The sequence below is a fragment of the Macaca nemestrina genome, chromosome 13, assembly GCF_043159975.1.
Source record: "Macaca nemestrina isolate mMacNem1 chromosome 13, mMacNem.hap1, whole genome shotgun sequence".
Lineage (NCBI taxonomy): Eukaryota > Metazoa > Chordata > Mammalia > Primates > Cercopithecidae > Macaca > Macaca nemestrina.
Window position 1 is genome coordinate 43880697 of NC_092137.1, and position 14478 is coordinate 43895174.

Below are 14478 nucleotides of genomic sequence, written 5' to 3' on the forward strand. Positions count from 1 at the left end.
GGTTTATGTATTATGTGTTAAAAAAGAATGTTTAGGAAAAATAAAACTAACTGATTTTCTGTCTTAAAACTCTTTTTGATATATTTTCACTTTTTTGGATTTCCAATTAGGTAGAGATTGGAGATTTTGAAAGACCTTTCTCAACTCCAGCAGGGCATGTTACCCATCAGTGCAAAGCGAATCAAACTCTAAAGCAAGTCATAGAGAAATTTTATCCTAAAAGGTATAGAGATGGCTGTTCTGAAGAGCAGTTAAGGTAAGGACATCTTTGTAACTCTTTAGAGGGTAGGGTCTTGCAAGTTTTTTGGTAATATTTTTCTGTTCAAATTTTAAAGGTGAAAAACATTTTGACAGTTTTCTCAACATTTTTTTAATACTATTCAGCACAGAAGATTATAGATATTTTTATTTAAGATAAGCCCAGAAGCTTTAGAATCTATATTTAAACTTTCTTTAATTATTAAAGAAAAAAAAAGCCTTCTTTAATTATTAAAGAAAAAAAAAAGCCTTTAGATGTAGTTTTCAGTTGATCTTTTTCATTCTTTTCCCTGACAATGAATAAGAGAAAAAAACTGGCCAATAATATGTTTAATTTTATGAAGTGCCTACCAAAAAATCATATGTTGTGTATTCTATTATGAATAAATTGAAATAAAAATAAACTATCTTCTTACATAAGACTTTTTAATATAAAAGTTTCTAATTTACCTCAATTTGGAGTTTCAGTTTCAGAGAATATATAAAGAAAAGGTGATTAGATTTAAAAATAGAGGCAAACCCAGTTTATCATGAGCTTTTCCAAAATAGAAACATTTAAGATTAGCCTTTTATCTATGTAGAATGAGTGGTTGCCTTTGTGATTTGATCTGACAAGTTTCACCTTGCATCTAACATCTCTCCAAGCCAGGGGTGGTAGGACCTAAAATTCTACCATCAGGGATTCATCTTTGGGCTCTACGAGTTGTATTTTTTTTTTTTTTTAGACGGAGTTTTGCTGTGTCACTCAGGCTGGAATGCAATGGGGCGATCTCGGCTCACTGCAACCTCTGCCTCCGGGGTTAAAGTAATTCTCCCTCCTCGGCCTCCCGAGTAGCTGGGATTACAGGCACCTGCCATTATGCCTGGCTTGTTTTTGTATTTTTAGTAGAGATGGTGTTTCACCATGTTGGCCAGGCTGGTCTTGAACACCTGACCCCAGGTGATCCGCCAGCCTCAGCCTCCCAACGTGCTGGTATTACAGACGTGAGCTACTGCACCTGGCCTGTACTTTTGTTTTAAAATGAAAATATTCCCATGAGAAGTTATCTTTTAAACTAATTTACACTAAGTTTTGATGGTAGATATTCAGATTTTAAAAATGGATCTGCTGGGGGTACCTAGTTCATGCTGAAAATATGGATAGTATGAGAATTTGGTGAAAGGAATATTCCAGAAAGGACAAGTGGTGGACGGTGGTGTGATAAGAGCCACAAAATCTTTACGCGGGTTATGCCTAGGGGTCACAGTTAGGCTTAAGATTGGCTCAAGGAGAGTTTTATCTTAAGATTATGACACACTGTTTATGTTTTTGCTTTAGTGTTTTTGTTTTTGTTCTTTTCTTTTTTTTAGGCAGCTTTGCCAGCGACTCTCAACCAGATGGATGGCCCTCCGGGGACACAGTGCTGCTGACTGTGTGCGCATTTATTTGACAGTAGCCAGGAAGTGGCCGTTCTTTGGTGCCAAGTTGTTTCTTGCAAAAGTAAGAAAGAATGGGAGAGAGATGCATAATGAAAACCTTTGTGTACATAGCCGACCAGATTTACCCCAGACTTAGTATATTTGGCTTCTGTAAAAAATGAAGAAATATCCAATAATGTAAAGAAAACAATGAAGAGACACTAGGGAAAGGGCACAAAAGCTTCTCTATCTTTTCCTGTCTGCCCAACTTTTCCCACCCTAAATCATTTCTTGGACTCATTGGCTAATCATGAGTCCTAAACCACAGCTCAACTCTGCATTATTCTGTTCATTCATTCATCCATGCACACGTTTACTCTGTCACTCATTTGCTTATTTATTTAGTATTTACTAAATAGTTCTGTTTGCTAAACATTGATCTAAGCTCTAGGGATACATAACCTATTGTTTCAGATGGATTGTACATGAACTTCCAGGACTATTTTACTTTGTGTAGTCTGTAGTGCAACAGGCCTGTAAACAAACCACTGTATGGCAAATATCACGATGAGTCACATGAACAGAATGCTGCAGGAACACTGAGGAAGGAGACTCGCCCTGCCCGGGGATGGCCAGCCCTTTCCCCAAGGGAAAAATTGTGCCTTTTGATTCCTTTTCTTTCTGTTGAACCATGTCTCTTTGTACTTTCTCAGGCTCTTAAGATAACATCTTGCCTTGTGTTATATTTTTCTGTGTGTTTGTTTTATCCTCACTATTAAATTGCATGCTCCTTGAAAGTATAAACTCACTGATCCTAAAATCTTCCTCTGGTACCTACCGTAGTGCTTTAAACATAATTAATAATTATCACTTAATAAATATTTGCTGAATAGCTGTGCAACTTTGGGCAAGTCAGGTTACCTCTCTGGACCTCACTTTTCCTCATCTGTTAATGACTTAGAGTAGAAAAGTAAAATCTAAGGTATCTTCGAACTCTGATTCTATAAGTGACTATATTATTGATAGGTGAGAATTAATTTTTTTTCTAGTGGAACTGAAAGCTGTATATTAATTAAGAAAAAGACAATAAAGTTAGTATTCTTAAACATCTATAAAATTAATGTTCTTACAGGGAGTTGAATATATATTTTTTAAAATTACAAGGAATAGATTTGAACTGTAGAGCAGCATGGATTTTAATTCTAACTTCAGCATTGGAAATAATATTAAATACCCTTTTCTGTTCTGATAATATGTGCTTGCTGGCACAAAATTTATTAAATAATAATATTGCTTTTCATATTACATGGCAGGCATCTTTTTTGCTCACTTTTCTTTCTTTATAACAAGCGACACTTCCTTTGTTGCTTCATGGCATCCTGTTTTCTGTGTGTGTGGTGAAATTTACCCTTTAATTTTTTTTTTTTTTTTTTTTGAGACGGAGTCTCATTCTGTCACCCAGACTGGAGTGCAGTGGCACGATCTTGGCTCACTGCAACCTCTGCCTCCCAGGTTCAAGCGATTCTCGTGCCTCAGCCTCCCAAGTAGCTGGGATTACAGGTGCACACCACCACACTTAGCTAATTTTTATATTTTTGGTAGAGACAGGGTTTCACCATTTTGGCCAGACTAGTCTCGAACTCCTGATCTCAAGTGACCCACCCGCCTCAGCCTCCCAAAGTGCTGGGATTACAGGCGTGAGCCACCGCACCTGGCCCATTGTAACTATTTTTAAGTGTATAGTTCTGTGGCATTAAGTACATTCTCATTGTTGTGTTGCTGTCACCACCATTCATCTCAGAACCTTTTTATTTTCCCAAACTGAAACTGTACCCATTAAATGCTAACTCTCCAGTCTTCCCTCCTCCTCCCAGCCCCTGGCAACCTCCACTCTACTTTCTATCTCTATGCATTTGACTACTTTACGAACTTCATGTAAGAGAAATAATATAATACTTGTGCTTTTGTTACTGGCTTATTTCACTTAGTATAATGTCCTCAAGGTTCATCCATGTTGTAGCATGTGTCAAAATTTCCTTCCCTTTTGAGGCAGAATAACATTCCACTGTATGTATAGATATACCACATTTTGTTTACCATTCACCTGTCAGTGGACACTAGAGTTGAAGGGCATCCTTTTGAATTGAATTCTTCCCTATCCTTTGCAAATCAACCCTCAGTAGACAGTTTCTAACTCAGGGTTTTGTATATATGAGATGCTAACAAGTTTTATTATATAAAATAACCCAACATTCATCCCAGTTTTATATCTATAGTCTTGACATTATTTTGTAAAATTTAAGAGAAATAGTTAAGATTTTTTTTAGGTTTCATTTGTTAATGGAACCAAACAAGCATCATTAATTGCTCAAAATAATTTATGGGTTTCAGTGGTAGGAGGTTCTTTTTATTAATATAATTTCATAGCTTTTTTTTTTTCTATGAGAACCAGGAGTAGCTTTTACCTTTTTTTTTTTTTTTTAGATGGAGTCTCACTTTGTCACACAGGCTGGAGTGCAGTGGCACTATCTCAGCTCACTGCAACCTGCGCCTCCCAGGTTCAAGCTGTTCTCCTGTCTCAGCCTCCCAAGTAGCTGGGATTACAGGCGTGCACCACCATGCCCAGCTGATTTTTATGTCTTTGGCAGAGATGGGGTTTCGTCATGTTGCACAGGCTGGTCTCGAACTTCTGGCCTCAAATGATTCACTCACCTTGGCTTCCCAAGGTGCTAAGATTACAGGCATGCGCCACCACACCCAGCCAATTTCATAGCTTTTACAATAAAAAATTTGGTGGAAATTTTCATATTTCTCATTACTATTTATCACACAGTTTCATATTTTTATTGTGTTTTTATTACACATTGAATATCAGATTTAATGAACTTTCAGGAAAGGTGTGCAATTATAATAATAATCCTTTACCTTGTAATAGCACTACACAATTTATCAAGCACAGCAGTATATTTTGCTTCATTAGGATTTTGGTCCTCATGGACACCCTAAAAGCCTTGTTGACTATTAATGTCTTAACGCAGAAGAAAATTAAAATATGAACATTATTGTTCCTATGCTAAAGATGAGGAAATTGAGCCACAAAGAGATTCAGTAGTTTGTCCAAAGGCACACATTAATAAATGGCCGGTTTGGGTCTCAAAGCTAGGTCTCCTAATACCACATTCACTCTTTGCTCCAGTATACCACCCTGCCTCTTTCCTAGGAGAGATTTTTAATAAGATTTTGTTGTTTAATGGCAAATGTTACATGACATTTAGACTGAAAAAAATTCTGTAATTTTGCTTAGCATTTATAATATAGTGTATTTTCACCTCTTCATAGCCCATAACTCCATCATCACTTGGAAGTACTTTCATGTGGCTGGCTGTAAATGAGGATGGTTTAAACCTCTTAGAATACAACTCCATGGTAAGTTTAAACGCTCAAGTTTTGCATTAAGTCAACTGTTTCCATTGCTCAGTGTACCATAAACAGAAGGTAATGATATCTTAATCTGATTTTTCTCTTACACAGAAAACATTCTTCCTAATACTATGTCATGAACAGTCATTTTACAAATACAGCTATGATTATAATTTAACCTTTTAAAACAAGATAAGACAGTGTATGAGAAAAATCTTGATAGCGTGACTATATTGTGATCATGGTTATATTCGTGAAATGATTATATTTTTAAAAGTGTTAAGAAGATTGTTTCCTGTGTAAAATAAAAATCTGTAAGAAATCATTAAAGTGGGAACTTTAATAACCAAAGTTTAAGTTCACTTTCACTAAGGCTTCTTTAACAATTTCTATAATTTTCTATAGTGTCATATATATAGCGTCTTAGCACTTTCCACATAAAGTCAAACTATGATTTCTATATATGTTCATTTATTTACCTGAAATTTACATTTTTTAAATCATATTTCATGTGTCTAATTATTTAATACAATTTTATTCTCTTTTTTGTTTAATCTGGTGGGCAGGAATTACTACATTCACCAGGCAGGTCTAATCGTGTGGCTATAATCAGAGATCACTGAAAATTTTCTGGAAACCAAACTATCCTTTTGTGTTATAGTTACTGTTTCCCCTTGCAATTGCTTAAAAAACAAACACACATTTTTTTTCAAAGGGTTATATTTTCTGAGTGCCTTTTAGTTCTTGAATGGATAACTTGAAGGTATTATAAAATCAGTGACTTAAAGTAAAAAAAAAAACCAAAAAACAAAAAACCTATACACCGGTATTGAGTTACCTTAGTTCAGGAAACCAGCTCCCTAGCTCTCAGGAGGTAGCCAGACAGGCCGGGAAGCACACACAGGTAGGTTGCAGGTCCGAGGCATTCAGTCCTGGAATGGTCTGCTCAGTCTTGCAAGGTAATCATTAGATATGCAGAATCCTTTCAGGCTGTATATTAGTTACATTTTATTTTATTTATTGATTTTTTGATTTTTTTTTTTTTGAGGCAGGGTCTCATTCTGTCGCCCAGACTGAAGTGCAGTGGTGTGATCACCGCTCCCTGCAACCTTGACCTCCTGGGCTCAAGCAGTTCTATTGCCTCAGCCTCACAAGTGGCTAGGACCACAGGCATGCACCACCATGCCCGGCTAATATTTTTTATTTTTTCATAGAAACAAGGTCTCCCTATGTTGCCCAGGCTGAGCTGAAGTGATCCTCCCACCTCAGCCTCAGGTGTGAGCCATCAGGCCCAGCCTAAGTTACATTTTTACATTGTTTTGGAAACACATTAGAAAAAAATATTTGCTGCATATGTGACAAAGGGTTAATATATGATACTGTTTCTGTTTATAGATTTCAAAATCCATCTATCAGGGTAGATTTACCAATATTTGACCGTTTTGACCATGAAAAGTATCAGTAATATGGCTTAACCTAACATATATATAAGAGACATATGAAAGGGCATGTAAAAAATATTAACAGTGGCTTTCCACTAGATGCTGGAGTATAGCTGCTTTTTATTTTTTTCTTATATTTTCTCATTTTTCTTCAGTGACTTGTTTCGGACTCAACATTGTAAAGGTAGATGATGCCTAAATAAAATTAGTACCACTACTATCTATTTTGGATCATAATAGATTTTATTTTAGAAATAATTTTGTATTATACCATAATTGATGAATATCTGCATTTTAATGGAGCTATATTATTATTTTTCATCTCTCTTTGGAAGTAAGAGCATATAACATATTTACTTTTTCTTCTCTTTAAAGAGGTTAATAGTCAGCTATGTGTACAAGAGTCTAATGACCTTTGGAGGCTATCAAGATGATTTTATGGTAGTCATTAACAATACACATTCAAAGGACACACCAACAGAGAAATTACTTTTTGCCATGGCAAAACCCAAGGTGAGTAGGAGCCTTTTTGCCAACTTTTTTGTGCTAGTTGTTTTCACTTAATCTTAGCCAAAAGTCCAAAAAGCAATGCTAGTTGTTTTCATACTAAAACATTTATTCAGCAAAGACTACGTTCCAGATGGGAAAACAGACGTTATTTATAGTCAAACAAACATGGGTCCAACTTACATCATCTTTCCAAGCCCTGGTTTCTTTGTCTAAAAATATGGTAACATACTCCCTCCTTCTTTTGGCTTAGAAATTAAATGAAGGAAGTTTGTAGAGTACTTAGCCCAATGCCAGGTATATAGAAGATTCCAAATAAATGGTTGTGGCATTAAGTTATCGCTGTCTGGTACTTTATGCACATTATCTTATTCACTTGTGGTTGTTTGCTTTATGGACTCATTAGAGGAAAGACCGGGGTTTTATAATTAAAACATACTTGCTCCTTTATGACTTTTAACAAACTATGTAGTTTTAACATCTCTAAGTAAAAGCAATAAATAAATGGATTACATTCTAACATGCAATTCTAATTGAAAGTGATTTTCCTAAAACTTTAACTGTCTTAATGTTATCTGATAAAAGAAATTACTTCTTCAGAATCTGAAGCTTTTTTTAAAAAATAGATGTCTTTCTTAATTAAGCCTATACTTAAGTGAAAGCAGCTAACCAGTAAGTGCAGATCAGGGAACTCAGTCTTTAGTGAAAATAGAGAGTTCCTATGACACTAACTTTCTTAATTCATATATTCACGAACGTGGCTTTATGATAATTTGATAGAGCTATACTACTGACTGTCACATTTCCTAAGATTGCCACTCAATGTGGTTGTTTTTGAGATTCACTCTTTCTGCCGGTTTAAGTGATGAAAAAATGTGTGGCTGCCTTGATGGTGCTGGACATGTAAGCACTTCATTGTTTGATCTAGAGAGAAGGGAATTCTGGTAGCCTGGGCACTTGCAAATGGAGCTCACCTGTGGCCAACACTGTGCTCTTCTGGAAGTGATGAGAACTTCTCAGGAGCATAACAGTTCTGTTTTCCTTGTTTTAGATTCTTGAAATTACTCTTTTGATCGCCAGTTACATAAACAACTTCCATCAGCAAAAGGCAGCATTTCACCACCTCTCTGCTCCAGCACTGCTCTCAGCCCAGACCCGGGGACCCCAAGCCAGAATGATGGGAAGCCAGCCTCTTCTGTCAAGCAGCAGACCGACCAAAGGCCCCACCTTACTCTGAAAGCCGGGGAGCCTGAACGTTCACTCCCTGTCCTCCATGCTGTGGCTGTATCAGCTCCCTACAAGTTCCTTTACACCTGGCAGCATGGCAGCCACACACCAGTATTCCAAACTTTAACAATGAAGGGGGTTAGTCTCTTTTATTTGATTCTTAAATATTCAAATAAATATTACCAGTAAAACATAAACACAAAATTTGCCAACGCACTGATTTTCTCATAGAGTAAATGAGTAAGAATTCATCATTTTTTCCATCTCCCTTCTCCCTTGTCATCAGACACATTGTGCAATGTGGCTTTTCTTTTCTTTTCTTCCCCTTTTTAATATTCTGGCAATCTTTAGAAAGGGAGATTCCAAACTCTCATCTGGTAAACCAGTTGATTATTTGGAAATGTTCACTGCCAAAATAGTAAGTGCTATAATTAAATGTGCTTTTAATTAATGATATAGTGTTTGGAAAGGAGTAGAACATGCAGAATAAGAAACAGCGGCAGAGTGGTGTGAGGAGTCCATTTTCAGAGCAGGTGCAGTACATCTTCCGGCTCTATGAATCATCATATGAGAAAGCAGGGTAACGTTAGGTAACCTGAGCCTCCTGTGTGGTATTAGAAAGTATACCCTGTCACCTTTGCAGATCACTGGAGTGTAAAATTTAAAACAAGGTGGTGATTCCTGACATTCCTTGACTGTTCATGCTGCCCAGGTTCACAAGAATATTGCCCACATTTCACTGTATTTGGTGCTGGGTCATCTTGACCTTGCTTTAGTAATAATATCTTTAAAAACAAAGACAATCCTTAAAGCTTTCCCCCTCACACATTACCTTCTAATTATAGTTTGAAAATAGATTCCCTACACATACATACATATGTATATACAGATAGGGTCTTGCTATGTTGCCCAGACTGGCTTTGAACTTCTGGCCTCAAGCAATCCTCTCTCCTCAGCCTCCCAAAGTGCTAGGATTACAAGTGTGAGCCACCACACCTGGCTCCAGAAATATTTCATTTTATTTTCTTGAGGCAGGGTCTCACTCTGGTTGCCCAGGCTGGAGTGCAGTGGGGCCATCATAGCTCACTGCAGCCTCGACCTTCCGGGATCAAGCAATCCCACTTCAGCCTCTTGAATAGCTGGGACTAGAAGCATGCACCACCATGCCCAGCTAATTTTTGTATTTTTAGTAGAGACAGGATCTCCCTATGTTGTCCAGGCTGGGTCTCAAACTCCTGGGTTCAAGCGATCCTCCCACCTCAGCCTCCCAAAGTGCTGTGATTACAGGCATGAGCCACCGTGCCCAGCCTCAAAAATATTTTTTAAAAGAAAAGAGAAAATAATTCTTCTGTCAAAGGAGGTTAAATTTTAGTTGATAGAGTACTTAAGTGCATTACTTTATTAGGTTATGTAAGTGGTCAGTGTATTCCAGTATGTGTCAAAACAATGTACTTCATATTCATGATAAAAATGAAACTGTGATAAGACATGAAAATTATATTATTAAAATGTTCAATTGTAATGGTAATCATGAGTATACTTAATTTTATTTATGTATAGAATATTTGTATTTATTTTTTGGACATATATTTATCACTTTGTCATTTTTTTAAACCAATTTGAGAAATGTTAGCTGCTGAATTAATTTGTTGGCCGAGACGTCATATTTTCTTCTGCTGCTGCTTTCTCCCTGTGGCAATGTACTGTTCTCACATTAAGTCTTTAAAAAATGTTCCATACTGTATTAGCATCCTTAGAAAGGACAGAGCTAAGAAGTACATTGCTCAAAAAAATATTGTACTTTATTGATAATGACCAAAAAGAATATTTTTTAAACCCCATCAAAATAGATTTCCATTGACTGTTTCCCCTACATCTTTTGAGCCACAGTCACCCATTGAATAAGCACATTTGTTTTTGAGAATAAACTGGTAACCAATTTATGATGACTCTCAGAAACCTTTTGGCTGGGATACAGTAGAGTGTCTAAGTTCCCAGACAGCCATCTCATAATTAGTTGGTGAGCCAGAGGCTCGACAGAGCTGTTACTTATGTGTGAGGGCTTTATTCTCATGCAGTAGTTTATTCATCATTTGGTAAGCCCCTCCCCACAATCTTCTAATTTAAACAGGTAGTGAAGGCTTAGCTTAAACTGAGTAGTACTTTAGACTAGGCATTTATTTTTGATAGAGCAGAGGTAAAATATTTTGATGGAAGGAAATCAATTTTCTGTAACTGATGATGTGAAAATTTTATTTTCTGGGAAATTATATAGCCATTCAAAAATTCAAAGTATGTTATTATGATTGGTTACAAGAGAATAATGTTACACGCTTAATTGTAATATTTGTCTCCTATCATTTTCTTCCCTTTCAATCATAATAAATGATTTACAAAACCCATTTTGAGCATTACCTTTTGAATAATCTTCAAGAAATACCTAATGTTTTCATTGTCAAAGCTGAGGTGTAGTACTAGTGAAAATGGTAGTTATTACCTCCTTCTCTTGCATTCGTGCTTTGTCTTCAGTGTTGCTGTGTTTTATCCATATAAAAGAAAGCTGTTTTGGCAAATTGTAATTTTAATCCATATGTGTGCATATTGATACACAATATATAAATAGGTAAATAGATAGAAATATTGGTTCTCCCATGATTTCATATTTCATATAGGTGAGTTGAATGGACTATGTTCCAAAAATTTGTTTTAAATGTTCTGGATTTTGTGTGTGTGTGTGTGTGTGCCCTTAAAATCAAATACTATCATAGCTTAGAAATGAATTTAACTCTCAATTTATAAGAGAAGTTAGTCACAACTTATAAAGACCCTCTATTTCAAAAATGTGTTTAATAGTTTGCTGTTTGGATTTTTTTTTTTTCATAAAAGAAATACATGTGCTTACATCTACCTGCCAATTTAATAAAAATACACAGTGGTCAGGTTCCTAGAACAATACATTTAACCCTTAATTGTACCTGAAGCATGATCCTGAAGAAGTAACCACCATGGATAACCATGTTTCTCTAGAAAAAGGCTTTACCTGTTGGTGGGATGCCAAGAACATATTTCCCCCACCCACTCCCCCGCCCCGAGCAGCTGATTTCTAGGGAGGGGAGGCTCCAGTAATTTGAAAATTGAGGAAGAGAAGTGACAAGCAGGAAGAAGTGGACAGAGCAGTTTCCCTGCTGCCCACCTGATTTATGCAGAAATGACATCTCCTCTCACATTTCCCCCCAATCTCTTTTCCCTAAAAGAAGAAAAGGATGGCCGGGCATGGTGGCTCATGCCTGTAATCCCAGCACTTTGGGAGGCCGAGGCGGGTGGATCACAAGGTCAGGATCTGGTCAAAAAAAGAAAATGATGTTGGCAAAGCACAGGAGTATCTGAGATTACAGGCACCTGCCACCACGCCCAGCTAATTTTTTTTTTTTCTTTTTTTTGAGACAGAATCTTTCTCTGACGCCCAGGCTGGAGTGCAGTGGCGCCATCTCGGCTCACTGTAAGCTCCACCTCCCGGGTTCACCCCATTCTCCTGCCTCAGCCTCCCAAGTAGCTGGAACTACAGGCTCCCGCCACCTTGCCCCGCTAATTTTTTGTAGTTTTAGTAGAGATGGGGTTTCACCATGTTGGTCAGGCTGGTCTCCTGACTTCAGATGATCTGCCTACCTTGGCCTCCCAAAGTGCTGGGATTACAGGCATGAGCCACTGTGCCCGGCCTGCCAACATCATTTTCTAATAAACAGAGTAGGGGTGGGAGAGGAAGGGCATCTCTTTCTGAACATGCTGCTAGGTTATATTGTGGTTTTATGAAAATCAAATTACTCTTCTTTAACAGTGGCAGTGGCAAGAGAAGGCTAATTCCCTCTCTCACTATGTGGCTCTAATGAATTCCCAGGAGTTCCTAGGAACTGAATATTGGGTAATACCAGAGGAAATGGCTTAGATGTTATTCTTGAGTTTCTAGAAAATGCTATCAAACTCCAATAAGAGTTGCCTTTTATGAGAGAAAAGTTAACAGAAAGTGTAACCTTAGAAAAGCTTGTGGAGAGTTCTTAGGTTTTGGATCATGTACAGATTATAAGATGTTCCCCTCAGGGATAGGGTATCATCAACACTGCTTTCATGTTCTGACTATTCTACCGAAACTTCTTCACATGAGGTTGTCACTGACCACTTAACTGCCAAGTCCAGCAGACCCCAAATGGTCCAACTATCTGCTGGGTGATATCTCAAACTCACCATGTCCTCTAAACCTGCTTCTCCTGCTCTGTGCCCCTCAAAATTGGTTAAGAGGATCACCAGTTCATCAATCAAGAAAGAAACATTGAGTTTTCTCCCTCTTACCAACGTCTTATTCTCTACTGCCTAGTAATTGTATTAGATAGAACTCTTTTTGCTGTAAATTCCAAAATTCAACTTGAACCAGCTTAGACAAAAATGAGAAGTTGTATTACAAGGATATTAGGATGTCTCATATAATCAAAGAGTAAGCTGAACAACCAAGCCATAAGAAAGGTGAGGACACAGGTAAGCCTTAGGGACAACTAGAACCATGAGACATATGCCAGCGCTTTCTCTTCATATTGATGTGTGTCTGCTACTGTGTGCTCACTAACTACAAAATAATTCATTTAGCACAAAATATGCTAATTTCCTCTAGAGGTAGAGTGACTTGCTTTTCCCAATTCTAGTTTGAAAAATTTCAGGGAAAGACTGGGATTAACCCAGCTCATGTTAGGTGTTTACTCTGAACCACCCCAAACGTACTCATCATTAGGAGAATGCTTAAGTAAATTATGAAAAATCTATGTAGTGAAATATTCTGCAACAATCAAAGTTATGTTTATGATGCATTTTAAAAATTTGATATGGTGCATTTTTAAAATTTGATATGGGGAAATACATGTTAAAATCAGGATGTTAATTAACTTTACAATTAATCTCAACTTTGTAAGGAAAAAGATTAGAATGAAACATATCAAATGTATTTCCAAAATACCTAACAATGATTACTTCCGGCTTATGCTTATTTTACCCTCTTAATTTTCTGTGCATACTTTTTTCCCCTACAATTAGCTTATATAACTTTGAAAACAAGGGAAAAAAAATTCAAACTCTGCCTGTCACTTTCCTAGCTATTGTTAATAGCCTCCACATGGTCTTTAGATGCCAAAATATCCTTCACGCAGCTGCAAAAAATTATCTCATGAAACTCATGTCTAATCATGGCACACTCCTATTTTTCAACCCTATTTGGTTTCTCATAACCAACACAGTAAAGTTTAGACTACAGTATCCTTCACAGTAGCCCCATCTACCTGCCCAGTTTGCTTTTCCACTGTAGCTCCACCACGTATTTTATATGATCTCACCCCAAACTATTCAGTTTCCCAGATACATCCTGCACACGCCTTTACCCTTCTGCACTGTTGCTCATTCCAACCAGAAAGGAGCATTAAATGGTCTCCTTCTCCTTCCATTCTTACCTTAAGAACAATCTTCACCTACCCAGGAAGGTCACTTTCTTTGCCCGAGTATGAAGGCCTCAAGAGGAATGAGGGAAGAAAGGGGAACTCACCTGCTCAGTCAGACCAACTGAATCAACCCTGAATCAGTGCTGCTGATCAGGGCCCAGCCAGATCACCTTCACTTTCCTTGTTAACAAGCTCCCTCCTTCAAACACCTCTCCCAGTTATTCAAACAAGTGTAATTTTGAAGTGCTAGTACTGAGTACTGTGCCCAGTACATAGCAAGCACTTGGCAAAAATATTAGCTGTTGTTATTGCTATCAATATCAACAGGGCTTCCTAACTAGCATGCAAAAGTATTCTGAAGTTCTAGAACCCAAATCATTACAATTCATTACAATCTGTCCCATATCAGTTTGTGAGCTTAAAGGCTGGCTTAGCACCAGGCTATAGCTGCTGATTCAATGACAGATGTATAAGCCTCCTTTGAAAAAATCATCCTTTCTTCGATGAGCTCTACTCCCATTAATTCCCTTCCTATGTGCAACTTAGTGTTCTTTGTATCTCCAAAATATACCTAGATGTTGGGAAGATTTTGTTCCTAATGACTCTATCTGAAATAAACACCCTTTTATCAACGATCAGCCTGGTTTCCAGGAATGTGTTTCTTTGTTCAAAGTTACTGACCAGCAGCTTATCACACAATAATAACAAGCATTAAGCAGTTACAATGTGTCAGACACACACGTAAGTTATGT

At 37.3% G+C, this 14478-nt stretch overlaps 1 protein-coding gene across 7 annotated transcripts in view; it reads left to right on the forward strand.

Annotated features, from left to right (window-relative positions):
* LOC105464933 (pleckstrin homology, MyTH4 and FERM domain containing H2) overlaps positions 1 to 11484 on the forward strand; it is a 126781-nt gene extending 115297 nt beyond the window's left edge. For all 7 annotated transcript variants that reach the window (XM_011713070.3, XM_011713076.3, XM_011713073.3 and 4 more), the window contains 5 exons: positions 111 to 256; positions 1609 to 1738; positions 4996 to 5082; positions 6894 to 7031; positions 8077 to 11484. In XM_011713070.3, coding sequence (XP_011711372.1) covers positions 111 to 256; positions 1609 to 1738; positions 4996 to 5082; positions 6894 to 7031; positions 8077 to 8262 — 687 coding nt within the window. In that variant the 3' untranslated portion in view covers positions 8263 to 11484. The remainder of the gene's footprint in view (positions 1 to 110; positions 257 to 1608; positions 1739 to 4995; positions 5083 to 6893; positions 7032 to 8076) is intronic.
* The last annotated feature ends 2994 nt before the right edge of the window (positions 11485 to 14478 follow it).